Source organism: Mauremys reevesii, linkage group 7 (assembly GCF_016161935.1).
Source record: "Mauremys reevesii isolate NIE-2019 linkage group 7, ASM1616193v1, whole genome shotgun sequence".
NCBI lineage: Eukaryota > Metazoa > Chordata > Testudines > Geoemydidae > Mauremys > Mauremys reevesii.
Window position 1 is genome coordinate 76,194,681 of NC_052629.1, and position 16,787 is coordinate 76,211,467.

Here is a 16,787-nt window from a genome sequence, read left to right on the forward strand (position 1 = left end):
GCCCCTTGAATATATGAATATGGAAGTACGTGTCCTGCAGATCAAGGGCAGCATACCAGTCCCTGGGATCCAGGGAGGGGATGATGGAGGCCAGAGAGACCATGTGAAACTTGAGCTTTATCATGTACTGGTTCAGGCCTCGGAGGTCCAGGATGGGCCTGAGCCTCCCTTTGGCCATCAGGATAAGGAAATAGTGGGAGTAGTACCCCTTGCGTTTGAACTCCACTGGCAACACCTCCACCGCTCCTAAGCCAAGGAGCCGCCCCACCTACTGCTCTAGCAGGGCCTCGTGAGACAAGGGACGGGAGCAGAGGGTGGTTGGGTGGGGCAGAGGTAAACTGGAGGGTGTAGCTGTGGGAGACGGTGTTGAGCACCCAACAGTCCAAAGTCAGCCGCAACCACTCCGGGAGAAAAAGCACACAAGCGGTTGGAGAAGGGAAGCTTTATTGTGGGTGGATCCCTGGTGTGAACTGGTAGGTCACCCCCAGGTGTCCCATCAAAACTGATGTTTCCCTGCCTGTTTACCCTTGGAGGACCCAGGCAGAGGGGGAGAGGGGCAGACCGGGACTGCCTCTGTGGCCATTTCTTATAGTTCCGTGACTTTTTATAAGGGACCTCGTATTTAGAGTGGGTGGCCTGGGTGGGAGCCTGCTGAGGATTAAACTTGGGCCTAGCCGGAACATAGAGGCCAAGTGTCTTGAACGTAGTGCGGGAATCTTTCAGGCCGTGCAACTTCACGTCCATCTGTTCCACAAACAGGCCTTGCCATCAAATGGGAGGTCCTGCAAGGAGTTCTGCATCTCACTGGACAGTCCAGGCAGCAGGAGCCACGATGCCCTTCTCATGGACACCGTGGAGGCCACGGACCTTGCAGCTGTATCCACATCATCTGATGCTGCCTGCAGGGTTACCCTGGCAGCCGCTGTACCCTCCTCCATCAGAGCTTTGAACTCCTTCCTGTCACGCTCCTGGAGGGAGTCCTCAAATTTGGGCAGAGAGCCCCACAAATTAAACTCATACCGACTCAGGAGAGCCTGAAGGTTCACCACCCTTAACCTTTCTCAAATAAGTCCAGCCTCCTTGAGTCTTTATTTTTCAGAGTAGGGGCTGGCTGGAGCTGCCTCTCCCTGTGGTTGACTGATTCGACCATCAGGGAGTTGGGGGCAGGGTGGGTGTACAGGTATTCATGCCCCTTGGGGGGCACAAAGTATTTCCGTTCTGCCCGCTTAGAGATGGGGTGCAAGAAAGCTGGAGTTTGCCACAAGGCATTTGAAAGTTTTGCCACCCCTTTGTGGAAAGGAAGGGCCACCCTGCCCGGTACCATGGCTGATCGGATGTTGAAGAGGAAGTCCGAGGGTTCCTCCACCTCTTCAGCCTGAGGTTGAGGCTTGATGCTACCCTTTTCAATAGTTCCTGGTGGGCCTTAGAGTCCTCCTGCGGAACAGAGGGAGAAGGGGCCGTAATCGTCTCATCAGGGGAGGATGAGGATGCAGGCGCAGTACTCCGCATACCCACCGGTGCCGGAGGTCCCACAATTTGGTTGCCCTCCGGGCACGGAACCAAAGATGCATGTCCCACCGACTCCTTTCTGGGAGGCCGGGAAAGGTCATTCTGAGGTCCAGCTACTGAGCAAGCCCCTACATTGGTACTATGTTGCTGGCCAAGGAGCCCGGTGCCACTGCACTTGCTGTGGCACCGGCGGAGCAGGCTGTTCAGCCTGACTAGCCTGTTCCATCGACTGATGACTACCTGCCGCTGTCCCTGGACTGGAAGAAGCGGTGGTGTCGGGAATGGTGCCGACCATGAGACCGTGATCCTGACGTGGAGGAATGGTACCACTGGTAGCTGCTGCTCCACGATCTGCTCCGACAGGCGGATCTGCGCTAGTGAGGCACCAGTGATCAACACTCAGGACTGCAGGAGTGGTGCTGTGGTGGTGTCCTGGAGCGAGATGAAGAACGGAAACTGTGTCGACATTCGTATCGCTATGGTAGCCTCTGGGAGATGAGGACCTCCATTGCCATCTGTCTCGGTCTCGACAGGGCCTGCTCCTTTCGCAAGGTCTACGGTCCCTCGAGGTGGAGTGGTGCCTGGAACCCCTGTCAGTCGGAACCCAGCCAGACAACCTGGTGGGGGTCGACAGTGACCGGCGTGGACTACGCACGGGATGGTTGCTGAGCAGCGAACGGCATCGGGAACATTCCCTCGACCGCAAATGGTACCGACCAGGAGGTGACTGCGGCGATCCAAGCGGTGGTTTGCCTCTGGACCGGGGAGCCAACAGTGGTGGAGTCGGAGGCCAGGAGGCCAACAGGGACCGAGAACTGCCCAACATGAGTCTACTCTCTCCCCCGGTCCTGCTCCAGTGCCTCAGCAGAGAAGACCTCTTCTTAGCCTTCTTGGCGTGCCCTGCGGGCGGGGAGCAGTGCTGACTCGTGGAAGTCACTGAAGGGTCGCCGCGCACTGATGCTGCAGTACCCAGTGCCGACTTGGAGCAATGCACCGGAGTTGGGGTCAACGCAGACTCCATCAGAATGTCTCGGAGCCAAATGTCTCTTTCTTTCTTGGTCTGAGACTTGAAAGATCTGCAAATCTTGCCATGATCACTGAGATGGGTTTCCCCCAGACAGCGTAAACAGTCCATGTGAGGGTCACTCACTGGCACTGGCCACCTGCAAGTGTCACACGACTTAAAGCCCAGGGCATGGGGCATGCCCCGATCTGGGCACACTAAACTAACACTAATCTGAACTACTTCACCTACAGGTACTACTACTATGAATGAACAAGAGTTCTAGAGAAAGCTGCAGACAAGCTAGAGCAGAGCAGTTCCGATGCACCTTCGCTGGCAGCAAGAAGGAACTGAGGGTGGGGGGAGCGTGTAACTCCCCTTATACCATACCATAGAGACACCACTCCAGGGGTCGCTAGGGGTGCTCCCCTACGGGTACTGCTAGGGGAAAAACTTCCGGCACTGGTGCACATGGCGAGCACCTACTGTGGCATACACATGAGCAATCATTCGAAGAAGAACTTTAGGTGCAAGGCTGTTTTTACAAGAGTCCCCACGGGGGAGAAGCCAACGCTGGATAAACCAACACTAAACTGTAGCATGGCAACCACCAGCAGAGCACTGGGCAGGTAAGAGAACAGGCTTAGATGGAGACTGCACTCAAGTGACTGGAAGGGGCAAAAACGAAAGTCCCTGACTGCAAAATGGAAAGGGGATGTGATCTGGGGGGCCATGCAGCCTCCTTGCTGAAGGGGCGCATGTAGTACTGGTTAAGAAGTGAAGTTCAGAGGCACTTAGGGATATTTGCCATGCAAGCTTATTACCGATTACAATGCAGGTGCAATCATTCTGCCTGGCAGCACCATATAAAAGCGTGATCACTGAATTGCCATTTGATTGGAGATGGCGAAGATGCGGTGAAGACGCGTGAGCAGAAGGATCTCTTTGTAGGAGCTGGAGCCAGCGCAGAGAAGTATGGCAAAAACTTGGAAGCTGAACAATCGGAGCAATAGCAGCACTGCTATCAGGTACTACGTGCCGCATGAATGAGACATGGGATTGTGCCACCATCCCCAGGAGTATGTCAATGATTTGTTCCCTCAACTGCCATCCAATAATCACCACCTAGATGCACTGAACAGCTCTGAAAGCTGTTCCTATAGCAATGCATATGTCCACAGTATCAGTGGAAGAATTTCCGAGTGGCAGCCTCCAATCTAAGTCGCCTTGATTCTGTCAGTCGAAGCCCAGTGTAGTAACAAACAAGCAGTCACAGCAGCTAAACCATTGTACTTTTCTCCAGTACCCTGCAGAGGGAGCTCTATATATACATATCAAAGAGATGGAACAAACAAGTCTACTGCCAAGTTTTCAGCACCTACTTTTTCAGTGAGATGCAGTAGACTGCAAGCTGTTCCACTGCTGCCTGCCCTATTCCCATATCATGGATCATCTCCTCCACTTCCGGGCGCTGGCTCTGCAGGAGCATCTCAATCCTGAAACAGACACATCCTGTCAGGTTCCCACATAGCCATGAAGAGTGGAGCTGGGAAAGGAATTGGAGTGCTGTGTTGTTACCTGGGCCACTAGTGTGTTGATCCCCCACTACAATGACACACTGGGATGGAAGCGACAGCTGCCCACTAGCTGCCTCTTAGTGAGCTGGGCTGTTTGGGAGGAACAGTGGGGCAGCAATGGCTTAGCAAACGGGGGGGAGGGGGAATGGGGGGCAGTTGTGCTGTAGCGGATCGAGCACCAGGCTGGGAGTCAGAACTCCTGTGCTCTATTCCTTGTCATTGTCCCTGGGCAATTCACATCAATATCTACATGCCTTGGTTACCCCACCTGTAAGCCAAGCTCCCAGTGCTAGGGATGAAAAGCTCTAGCTAAGTGCCAAATGTTATTGTTTAGAGAGCAATAACTGCCCGGAGGTGCCAGGGGTGGGAAGAGGTGGTGATGAGTTTGGACAGGTCAGGACCAATGAGGACACACCAGCACTGATGCAGGAGGTTCCCAAACCCCAGCTCAACAGTGCAACAGCAGTGACATTTCCATCTGCACCAGGAACTGAGGCTGAACCCAAGTAGATCTGCTTTGGTAGCATTCAGACCTAAGAAAGTAAGCGACTCGGACCACTGAACAGCATGCTTGCCCCAGCCCACATATACGTACACAGCAGAGGCCCTGTATCTAACCTCTCCATGGTTTTCAGTTTATTTCTCAGCCTTCGGGCCTCCTCTTTTGCACCTTTGGTTTCTTCCTGCTGCTGCTCCAGGTACTTCATTTGTTTCTGAGACAGAGATAGGCACATTTGTGCAGTTAGCACAGCACATAGGGACTCCTATGGAGACATATAGCTAGCACGTGTACACTGAAATACCTGCACAACCTGCTCAGCAGTCAGGCTCCTCAAAACTCTCACCATCTTATCAGCCCAGAAGCAAGGTGCCCATAGGTTCCCACCCAGCTGCATCACTCACTCAGCTCCCAACACATGACAAGTTCTCAGTGCTGGCCATCAGATACTTCAGTCCATGAACTGCTTGATTCCATTGCTCCCACTAGGATTATTTGTGGAGAGTCATATGTGATCCTCTCCTTCCGTGTTCAGAAGTGACGAAGCCCCACAGGGAAGAATCTCCAGTTACCGCAGCCTTCTCCCCATTCAGACACTCCCTGTTCCCTCTGCACTAACCCTCCCATTTTGCTGAACTGCCATCTGTTACCAGATGTGAGAAGAAATCCTGCATGGGGCTTTGCTGGGAGTTCTCAGACACTTTACCAAGACAAACTCAACATGGTGCCCTCAGATTACACTGGAGGAGCATCTGGAGCTGTCTGAAGGTGCTGCCTGGTTTTCTAGGTATTCTCAAAATGACTGGCAGTAGGACATGGCCTGAGCGGGGTCAATTGAATATTACTATGTATAAGGGGCTCCCATGGGGATCACATGGTTTTTTAACACTCTTTCGGTTCACCTGTATTAATTCCCTAAGCTTTGATCTGCCTGGACAGTTTAACATATCAGCTTCAAAGGTTCCTGATGTCTTTCCTTCTTTTCATTGAGACACTGTTTGATCTGACTCCAGAGAGAAGATTGGCCAAAGACAGTGTCCTCTCCTCTTGGCAGAAGCTGGAGGGGTTTAATATGCATTCAGTCTCAGACCCTCCCACTGGCTCACCACATTACTAGATACAAAAGGAGGCCTGAGATGCCACTGTTCCTCTGCAAGGTCTCACCTTGCCTGGTTAGGATGTTTACCTTTCTCATACCAGTGACACCTTTTGCCGCTCCTGGCCAGCTCTCTCCACCACATTTGTACTACTGTTTCCACTTCCCTCACACTGCTCTAAACTGGCATGATACACTGTTCTCAGACTCCCTGGCCAGAACTGCCAACGTGACCATATTTGCCCCTCTGGCATCCAACTGTGGTCCCGAGGCACCAAGCAGGTTCATCGGTAACTGACGCAGTGCTAGCAGAAGAAAGGTCCGGCTTGAAGCTGGTGAATTTGGCCTCTGCCATGGATAGAAAGGCCTGCAACAGCATAGCAGAGGCTCCAAGGCTTATGCTTTAAACAGTCTGAGGAGAAACAGTGCACAGAACTCTGCTGGGAGATCTCAGACACTTTCAAGAGGACAAGACGCAATGAGCATGGTGCCGTTTTTAAGCAGGATTCTAACAAGCCACCCCATCCACAAATTGCTTAGGCTAAGCACAGAGAAAACCCAATGTCTTAACATGTCAAGTACCCCAACTGCTTTAGATTCATCCAATAAATGTATTGTTTCCCCAATATCTCACCCCTTCCAAGGTGCATGGGCCCAAGGGAAGTACCTCAGGAGATTACTGTCCCAGGGTGATGTGTGTTAGAACTGAAAAACATCGCCTTGAAATAGCACTGCTGCCCTAGAGAACTTTACCCCTTTGCCCCCGTGGCTCTTCTATAGCACCACCTCCTCAAGGAGCTCAGACAAGGTTAAAGGATTGTCTTAAATGAGAACGCAGCCCCACTGCTCTCCTTCCACTTCACATCTGGAGAGATGGGGCCCACACGCGTCACAGGGAGCTGGTTTCAGAGCCAGGAACAGAACTTAGACCTCCGAGCGTAGAGCCACCTGTCCTCTCTGCACAGGCCTGAGGACAGTGTGACCCAGAGGAAGAGCCAGTGAGACTGTAACCCTAGCCAGAAATGGGGAAGATCAGATGTACGCAGCCCATGGAGGAAAGTACCTTGAGAGTGGAGCACAGCATCTCTGTCTCACACAGGGCTTTCTGGAGTGACTCGATGGTGGCGTTGTGAACATCCACAGTTTCCCTCAGTGTGTCTATGATAGACTGGCAGTCTCGCTTCTCCTTCTCTGAAAGGAAATGCTCACATAGCACTTGGAATGCCTTGCCCTGGGCAGCCCTGAGACCCATGGGTCTGAGGGCAGATATGCAGCCAGAGTGACAGACAGGATACATACATTCAGACTGAGAAACTCTCAGAGACTTAGTCATTTCCCATCAGACCCTCTCCTCACTGAATGCAATGTGTCAGACAGGACCTGTGCTAAGCAATCCCTGAACCCAGCACCAGTAAACTTCAAACATTTCTTTACCAATCAAGAAATGTTCCCCTCAATGGCCTTTCAGCCCTGTCCTAGCTTTCCCAGTCAATGTGGACTGAGATAACTATCATGCACTATCCTCCAGCAGCGCCCAAAGGCAAGCTTGGGCGCAAGGAGCTGGCATCCTTGCAGGCCGAACAAAACATTTATAGAACTACAAAGTTCTGGTGAGCTGCCTCGACGCTGCTCTCCCAGCGAGAAGTCGTGTGTGCAGGGTACATGATTAGCTATGCTTGACAGCCACTGCTGTGCACAGGAACACAGTGCCTACGTGCAGAGCAATTACACTTCTGTGCAGTTATGCTGCTGTCACTCACCCTCACCACAGTCTGCGTGTCTCAGGGTGTGAGATCACAAACACACAAGCGAAGCAGCATTAAAGCACAGCTCTGCAGAATGCACTGGAGCTCTGAAAGGCCATGTGATACTTGATTAAGGCAGATTTATCACTCTGGAACATTTCCAGACCTTGCACATCACAAGGCCTTAAAATCCTGTTGTTCTGATCGCCCCTCCCCCAAACTAATATCCCCAATTCTGATGCCTTGGATGCCAGCAATAAAGCTTTTTGGCCTGGAAGGTGTATTAATGCCTGCCTTCAGCAACATAAAATAGAGGTGCACAGATCCTGCTGGAACTGAAGTGTGCTCTGGAGGGAGGCAGGAAAACCAGCTGGTGGTCAGACTGACCAGTATCATGAGCTAACAGAGCCAGCAGAGAACATTTTACATCACTGGAAAGCTCCTGTTTTGCAGCAGTATAAGGCAGTGGTCCCCACCTCTTGCAGTGCGACTACAGTCAGTCATGGACAGCACAGCAGCACTATTTTTGAGCACTGTTTAAATCCACTCATCCTCCCGGTTTCCATCAGCTCTCTGGTAGTAGCTGACCATTACTGGAGAGGGCCTCAAGGGCTTGCTCACCTTCCCAGCCCTGCAGCTTCAATCCCCGCCAGGGCCTGAGGCATTGCTGGCTTTGTGACATTGCCACCATCCCAAAAAAACAACTGAGCTGGAAACAGGATTATGGCCTCCCTGGGAAAGGAGGCAGAAGATGCCCAGCTGGGGCCAGGGGAAAGAAAGGGAGAAACTGGTGTGCGTACGTACCCTCACACAAACAAATCAGTGACAGCCACAAGATGGCCATAGGAAGTGGCTGGGTAAGTAGGCTGGTTTGTAAGTAAAGTGTTTTCCCACACTTGTTTGGGTGGTCATACTTATCCAGGAGCAGCATACCTTGGGGGGGGGGGGGGGGGAAGGGAGATGCATCCCACTGCACACACTTTCAGGCAGGACTTCCCCTGGTGCGGTGGCAGGAGGCTAGCTCTGCAGGACTGAAGCTTTCAGGGCCAACAAATGTTTAATTTCTGGTATTTGTGATGTGAAGAAAATGTTCCAATGTGACCATGGTGCAGCGATGCTTCCTGGGCTCTGCAGACAGATCCAGCACCTCAGCTACTGGTCTATGGTCTGTATAAGACTCTTCTCAACTACACATCTGCTCTTTAGAACCCCCTGTGACAGCTGTGAAACTGACAAGGCTATTTTCATTCTGCTGCTGGGGAAAGCTACAAGTAGAGGCAGATTCTTGAAAAAGGAGGAATGGAAGCTGGAGGCAGTGGGGGCAGAGTCCCTGAGGCTAGCAGGGCAGAAGGAATAGACTACACACAGTCAGGACACAGGACAGAAGAAAGCTTCTCCTTCTCAGCAGGGAGACCTCCAAGTCCAGCACCTCCTAGCTAACACAAAAAAGCAAATCTGCAAAGCAATTCCTTTGGAGAGCATTCTGGTAGGAGTCCCAGCACTCTTCTCCAGAAGGTGGGGCTCAGCTACTCAATATGTCACTGCCCCGGACTGCTTGCAAGGAGGGGACTTGATATAGGCATCTGATAGATTTTCTAACTTTTATCAGGCTAATAAATAGATCTAGTCAACTATTTCTGTCTGCCTTGCACGTGTGAGAGGGCAGAGAACCCAATAGGAAAGCAGACTCTTTGGAAATGGCTGAAACTCTCCCCACTCCAAGCTCCCTTTAAAGGTCTTTTTTGCTTATTGCAAACTCATGTCTCAGGATTTCTATCACTCAGACTGACTGACATTTTCCTTTGGCTGCTCATGACTCATATTCTGATGACAGGCTGCCTACAGACAATGCTTAAAACACATCGACAACATCCCCAGGGTTTTCGCTTTCCTGTCTCCATCAAACAGGCTCTAAAATTAAAGACCCCGAGCTCTTTAAAGAAATGAGAAAATAGAAATGCACATATCAAATTGCGCCTGCTCTTTTGGGGATGCAGTATCGCAGCAGCTGAATAAGTGCCAAAAGTTCTCCCATTTCCGTTTGGGCCCCAATTATACGCCCTCTTCTGCCACTTTACACTTGAAGAAATGAGCTACTAACATCTGGCTGTTGAATCTCCTGATAAACAGGCCTAACTCAATGAAACAATCTTTGCTTGCTGTTGATTCCCACCTGGAATAAGGGCTACACTGAGCCGTCAGTGGTATGTCAGCTAGGACAATCTTGCAAGGGACATAATTACAGAACAGCGGGGTGGGGGGGGATAGCTCAGAGGTTTGAGCACTGACCTGCTAAACCCAGGGTTGTGAGCTCAATCCTAAAGGGGGCCCATTTAGGAATCTGGGGCAAAAATCTGTCTGGGGATTGGTCCTGCTTTGAGCAGGGAGTTGGACTAGATGACCTCCTGAAGTCCCTTCCAACCCTGAGATTCTATGATTCTGTGTCACATAAATGCCCTAGCACTGAACAAAGTCTACAGGTCTCTCTACTCACTGGCCCAGCAAACTTAAGACTCATGATCCCCAGTTTGCTCTGTCCGACCGGTTTCGTATAGGCAGACCCAACTTGTACTGTAGGCTCAGACAGCACCCTCATATACTCAACTTTTCTGCTGCAAACTGACCTGAAAGCATCAGCACAAAACAAAACAGTAGCTTGAGAAAGTCCAGAGCCTGCCAATCCTATCTTCCTTCTCTCCACGCCCTTACTGCTGGGCAGAACACTCTTCTGTTTCCTTTCTGAACTCACCTTTCATGGACAGCTGTGCTTTCACCTTGTCCAGTTCATTCTGAAATGCAACAAAAAGAACCGGATGAGGAGCAGCACGACCCAGTAACCTTCACCTAATCTTAGAGGAAAGTTCTATGATTCCTAAATGCTTTCTCCTGGTGAGTTACATGACCAGGTGCTGAGAGCAGAACAAAATAGTGAGGAATGCCCTTGTTATATGCAACATTCCCAAGTGCTACTGCAGGACACACGGGAAGCACCTCAAACTGGTAGAGCTTCAGGGGAAGAACAAGACTGCCATAGAGAACATCCCAGTCTTATTTTATCCTTGTCACTCTCTCATTTCTCAGTGTCAATCATTTTTACTGAGTTGAACAACTCAGGAAGGCCTCTCGGGAAAACATTTGAAGTCAGAGGAAGAATTTTCATAACATCTTAACTAAACAAGGCAATAAGGCAAGGATCTCGCCAGACAGAACTAGATTGCTGATTATTTTTAACTAGAATTATGAGTTCAGTGGTTGAAGGGAATGAAATAGATGTAATGAAACTGGGCCACAGACACAGAACAATGGGTAGATTTGAACATGCCCAGCTAGACAGAAAATGAAGTGGGTGAGCAAGTGTCTAACAAAACCATATTCAGTGTTCATTCATATCAGCTTGGATATGGATGCTTATGTGAACTGACAATTAGCTTGCAGCACCATAAATAAAGGGCAACTATAAACTGATCAGTATCAAGTCAGGGGAGGTGGTGTCTGGCAAGTACCATAGGGATCCGGGGAAGATCACGTCTTATTAAATACCTTCATTAGCAATCTGGAGAAAATAGCATGTTAATTAAATTAACAAATATTAAATTGGTAGATGCTGTAAACCCAGTGAGGATACAACGGGGACCTACAAGGGGGTTGGAAAAGTGGGCAGAGAATAATGAAGTGAAGCCAATACATTTGGGGAAAAATCTGAAACATACTTAATGGGAAAAAGAAACCTAAAAAGCAGTAATATTGAGACACCTGCAGGGGACAGCAGACAGCAAGCTGGACAGGAGTTGCAATATAACTAGACAGCAAGAAATGCCAACACAACACAGAAGCTGCATATGCAGAGGCATCCTGTCAGAGGTAATAGCCCCTCTCTCTCTCTCTACATGGTACCTGGAATAGTGTGTTCAATTCTGTCATCTGTTTGCCAGAAAGATAGCGACAAACAGAGGAATTCAGAGAACAGCAACAAAAATGATCAGGGAGCTGGAGGGATGAGACTGACATTTGGCTAAGTGACAGCTAAGGGACGGGGAACAGAAGCCACAGGATTTACAGTTTATACCTATTTGAAAGGCGTAAACATCCTGGATGGAAAGAGGCTAGTTACTGTGAGGCACATGGCTATAATTAAGGGCTTGTCTGCACATGGAAATTGAGCAGATTTAACTATTGCAGAAGAGCTCCCCATGTGGACCCTATTTTGGAATAATTAGTGTGCTCAAACAGTGCACTAATTATTCCAGAATAAAGTGACTTATTCTAAAATAGAATGTCCCCTTTGGGAACTATTCTGGTCAATTTCTCATAAAGACAAGACCTAAGATAGGACTAGGAAAATTTAGGCTGAACAACAGGATAAGTGAGATATGTTGGGCTTTAGAATAGTCTCCAAAGGAAAAAGGAAACCCTGCCATCTTGGCTCCTCCTGCATTGACACAAAGATGAAACTGCGTAACCAAGGCTTTTCCCATCACCCAGTACCGACGGTTTACCATTCTGTACATGATAGTTGTACACAGGGGTTCTCAAACTGGGGGTCGGGACCCCTCGGGGGTCACAAGGTTATTACATGGGGGGTTGTAAGCTGTCAGCCTCCACCCCAAACCCTGATTTGCATCCAGCATTTATAATGGTGTTAAATATATATTAAAAAAGTGTTTTAATGTATAAGGGGGGTTGCACTTGCTATGTGAAAGGGGTCACCAGTACAAAAGTTTGAGAACTACTGGTCATACATATAAGCACTGCAAGTTAACCTTCCTCCAGAAGATCAACATTATACTTTTAAACTATTCTGAAAACATCACAGGGCAACAGGAAGCATTCAATGTGATGATATTGCTCAGCTTGCCCCTGTGCCCTGTTATTATAAACAGTAAACTGAGTTTAAACACTATGTGAAACAAATTAAACTATTTGCATACAAAGACATGCAGTTCTCTCCTGGTACTAAAGGGCCCTGCTTCTTGCTAATTAGCCAAGATGCATGCTGGGGAACAGATGGCTTGCTCCTGTAGTTGCAAGATTCGTTCTGTATGGGCATAGCACATTAATCTCAAGTATCTGTGTCTAGGTCAGAAAGAGTGCCCTCACATCAATACCTAGAAGCACAGGAGCAAGACTTCACTGAAGAATCAAGCAGGAAGAGAAAGCTAGGTGGAAAGAGAATGAGACCCCAGAAAGAGCTGCAAAAGTGTTTAAGAAACATGAAAGAGAAAAAAGTCAGTGGCAAGAAAAATTGCTTTTCTAGAGAGATCTTTTTTCTAGCCAGCCCACAGTGAGAGTGCCACTCATCTATTTAGCATGCATTCAAACCAGTTCTTGCAAGCATAAAGGCAGAATTTATCAGCTCCAAGTCATAGTTTTAGGTAGCTATGGGTAGTTAGACGTGTTTTATAGGATGTCTTCATCTCTTCTGCACATGCATTATAGCCCACAATATATGTTAGTTGTTTCTGAAGATGACACTGTTACCTATGTTAATGTCTTGCATTCCCCCCCACCCCACACACACGAAATACACAGCAGTTACCATGACGATGTTAATTATGGTAATCGCTGCACATGCTAATTTTAAACACAAGAGGGTATAAGAATCCCATTATACCAAGGTCAAGGCGATTTTCTTCTTTTTAAACAGTTGACTCAGACATGCAGAAGTAGGACTTTGCCAATGCTAAACTACTGACTTGAAGACAGAGCACCATAATATCTTGATTTAACTCTTTGCATTCAGAGTTTTCCAAAGCTAAACACCATACACACACTGCTATCATCAAGAGATTTGTTTACATACATCCCTAATCAAAGCAGTTTTCCTGCAGTTACCAGTGTGTCAGTGTTACTCATTTTAAGAGAGAAAGCATAAAAGGTACAGATTTCCCTATGCTGCTTTGTTTAAAGGCATTTCTGGTCAATTTCAATGAGTTAAAAGTAGGTTGGCATACCAGACCTGCTCCCATGTCAAATGTGGGTTTTTGAGGGGCGGGGGGGGGGGGAATCAGATGAGGTAGTCATACCAATTTGATAATGCTTTTTCCATTCCACTAGAATCTCAGGAGGATGTTAAATAGCTACTAAAGTTAGACATTTTTAAATCAGCAGGCACAGATAATTTGCATCCAAGAGTTTTGAAAGAGTTGGCTGAGGAGCTCACTGAACCGTTAATGTTGATTTTCAATAAGTCTCGGAACTCCAGGGAAATTCCAGAAGACTGGAAGAAAGCTAATGTGCCAATTTTTTAAAAGGGTAAATGGGATGGCCTGGGTAATTACACGCCTGTCGGTCTGACATTGTTCCAGGACAACATAACAGAGCAGCTGATAACGGGATTAAAGGAGGGAAGTATAATTAAATGCCAATCAACCTCAGTTTATGGAAAACAGATCCTATCAAACTAACTTGATTTTTTTTTTTTTGACGAGATTATAAATTTGGTTGATAAAGGTAACAGCATTGATGGAAACAACTTCTGTAAGGCATTTGACTTTGTATTGCATGACATTTTGATGAACTAGAACAAGGGTAGGCAACCTATGGCACGCGTGCCGAAGGCGGCACTCGAGCCGATTTTCAGCGGCACTCACACTGCCCGGGTCCTGGTCACTGGTCCGGGGGGTTCTGCATTTTAATTTAATTTTAAATGAAGCTTCTTAAACATTTTAAAAACCTTAGTTACTTTACATACAACAATAGTTTAGTTACATATTATAGACTTTTAGAAAGAGAGCTTCTAAAAATGTTACAATGTATTACTGGCACACGAAACCTTAAATTAGAGTGAATAAATGAAGACTTGGCACAGCACTTCTAAAAGGTTGCCGACCCCTGAACTAGAACATAAAATTAACATGGCACACATTAAATGGATTAAAAACTGATTTAACTGATAGGTCTCCAAATGTAACTGTAAACAGGGAATCAGCATCTAACAGGTGTGTTTCCAGTAGAGTCCTGCAGGGATTGGTTCTTGGCACTATGTTATTTAACATTTTTATTAATGACCTAGAAGAAAATGTAAAATCCTCACTGAAAATGTTTGCAGATGATACAAAAATTGGGGGAGTGGTAAATAGTGATGAGGACAGGTCACTGACACAGAGTGATCTGGATTGCTTGGTAAACAGTGTGCATTTTAATACGACTAAATGTAATGTATACATCTAGGAACAAAGAATGTAGGCCATGCTCGCAGGATGGGGGACTCTATCCTGGGATGCAGTGACTCTAAAAAAAAAAAAAAAAAAAAAAGACTTGGGGGTAGTGGTGATAATCAGCTGAACATGAGCTCCCAGTACAACAGAGTGGTCAAAAGGGCTACCGTGATTCTTGGATGCATAAAACAGAAGAATCTCAAGTAGGAGCAGAGAGGTTAATTTATTTCCGTATTTGGCACTGATGCAACTGCTGCTATGGTTCTGGTGTTCACAATTCAAGAAGGATGTTGATAAATTGGAGAGGGCCCGGACAAGAGACATGAAAAGGATTAAAGGATTACAAAACCTGCCTTATATAAATGCAAGGAGCTCCATCTCTTTATCTTAACAAAGAAAAGATTAAGGGGTAACTTGATCAGTCTATCAGGGAACAAATATTTAATAATGGGCTCTTCAATCTAGTAGAGAAAGGTCTAACACAATACAATGGCTGGAAGTTGAAGCTCAACAGATTCTGACAGGAAATAAGGTGTACATTTTTAATGGTGAAAATAACTAACCATTCCAACAATTTACCCAAGGCCATGGTGGAGTCAGTGAAAAGTTTTAAATCAAGATTGGATGTTTTTCCTCAAAGATCTGCTCTAGGAATTATTCTGGGGAAGTTCTCTGGTCTCTGAGACACAGGAAGTCACGCTAGATGATCACAATGATCTTTTCTGACCTTGGAACCTATGAATCACTCCACTCTCATTTTTGGGTCTTGCACACAGTAACAGGGAAAAAATGCCTGAATATACATGGAAACTGTGACTCACTATGACGAAGTGTGTGGGGGGGGGGATTGTTTTTTTCAATGGTTTGCATGTCGAAGGGGTGGGACACAGTTTCCCTGGGTGTTACTGGTTTAATGAGATGATGGGAGAGGGAGTTTGTTGTTACAGAGGACCAGCAACAGAACTTGGGACCCCAGCCAATGGCCTGGAGAATTGATACCCCAACGACTGGTGACCTGGAGGCCCAGTTTGGGAGTCACAGCCAGTTCTGGCCAGTGGGAGGACAATGGGCTGTGAAGAGAGGACCCCAGTTATCTGACCAGCCAGTTCCAGCCAGAGGGGAAGAAAGGATGGCTGAGAGTAGAGGAAGCCCAGGAGACCCAGTTTACCTGGACAGAAGACAATGGACAGAGGCGGGGCTTGGGGGAGGTGTTATCAGATGCCCAGCTCGAAAGCATGGGGGCTCGGGACTGGAGAGAGAGAGAGAGCGCGCGCGCCCCCACCTGGATGCAGGAGAGACTTGGATGTACTGTGCTGAGGGAGGCCATGCCTGAGGGCCCTGAGAGTTTCCTATGCTATGTTCAGACACTCAATAAACCCTCCTGTTTTACGCTGGCTCAGAGTCACTCCGATCTAGAGAACAGGATTGCATTATTCCTTCTGGGAGTGGAGGCCCCGGGGGTCCAGAGTGAGTGGACTCCCTGTGGGGGCCCACGGCAAGAGACAGGTGTGCTAAGACTCAGAGAGGTGCAGTTCCAGGAGGCAGAGCGGCTTAACCCCTGAGAGAGAGCGGACCCCCGAGAAGGGCTGTTACACTGAAGGGATTTCCCCCCAGGGACGGTATGGGGCCAAGAGTGGGCACAGCCTGTGAATCCGTGGTAGCAGAGGACGGTTTGTGGACACACCCTGTAGACTGTTGGCTTTGCAGTGAGTGACTGCCAGTGATAAAACGAGGGAATTGAAGGAACCAGTGCGGAAATGGCCTATAAGCAGTTCCGCAAGAGGGACCTGGCACATCTGTGCAGAGAGAGAGGGCTGAGCATGGGGAGGCTCACTAAAGAGCAGCTGATGGCTCAGCTTGTAGAGAATGACTAGTCTCAGAAACAGGCTCCAGACCCCAGGGGCGCTCCTGGAATGCCCAGAGAGCCAGGGAGTAGCCATGGGGGCAATCTGTGTAGCAGTCGGGAGTCTATCAGACCTGACTCCCCAGTCAGCACAGGGGGGCCCCAGTCAGGTTTCTCCCTGGAGGAGCTGCCGAGGCTGGAACTGAAAACAAAGGAGCTGGAGGAGTGGAGGCTGGCGGACTGTGCAGAACAGAGAAAGCATGAGAAGTTGGAGGAGAGGTGGGCCAAGAGGGCCTGCCGTGAGGTAAGTGGGGAAGGGCCCCGAGACACCAGATTCCTGGGCTGGTTCAGTGCAAAC

General features: G+C 48.4%; 1 protein-coding gene across 3 annotated transcripts in view; it reads right to left on the reverse strand.

Annotated features, from left to right (window-relative positions):
• Positions 1-16,787, reverse strand: part of LOC120368758 (TRAF interacting protein) — a 47,640-nt gene that overhangs the window by 21,618 nt on the left and 9,235 nt on the right. For 2 of the 3 annotated variants that reach the window (XM_039481263.1, XM_039481265.1), the window contains exons 5-8: positions 10,179-10,218; positions 6,748-6,875; positions 4,708-4,802; positions 3,895-4,008 (exon numbers count right to left, since the gene is read on the reverse strand). In XM_039481263.1, the coding sequence (XP_039337197.1) occupies positions 3,895-4,008; positions 4,708-4,802; positions 6,748-6,875; positions 10,179-10,218 (377 nt within the window). The remainder of the gene's footprint in view (positions 1-3,894; positions 4,009-4,707; positions 4,803-6,747; positions 6,876-10,178; positions 10,219-16,787) is intronic. The other variant, XM_039481266.1, reaches the window with a different exon arrangement.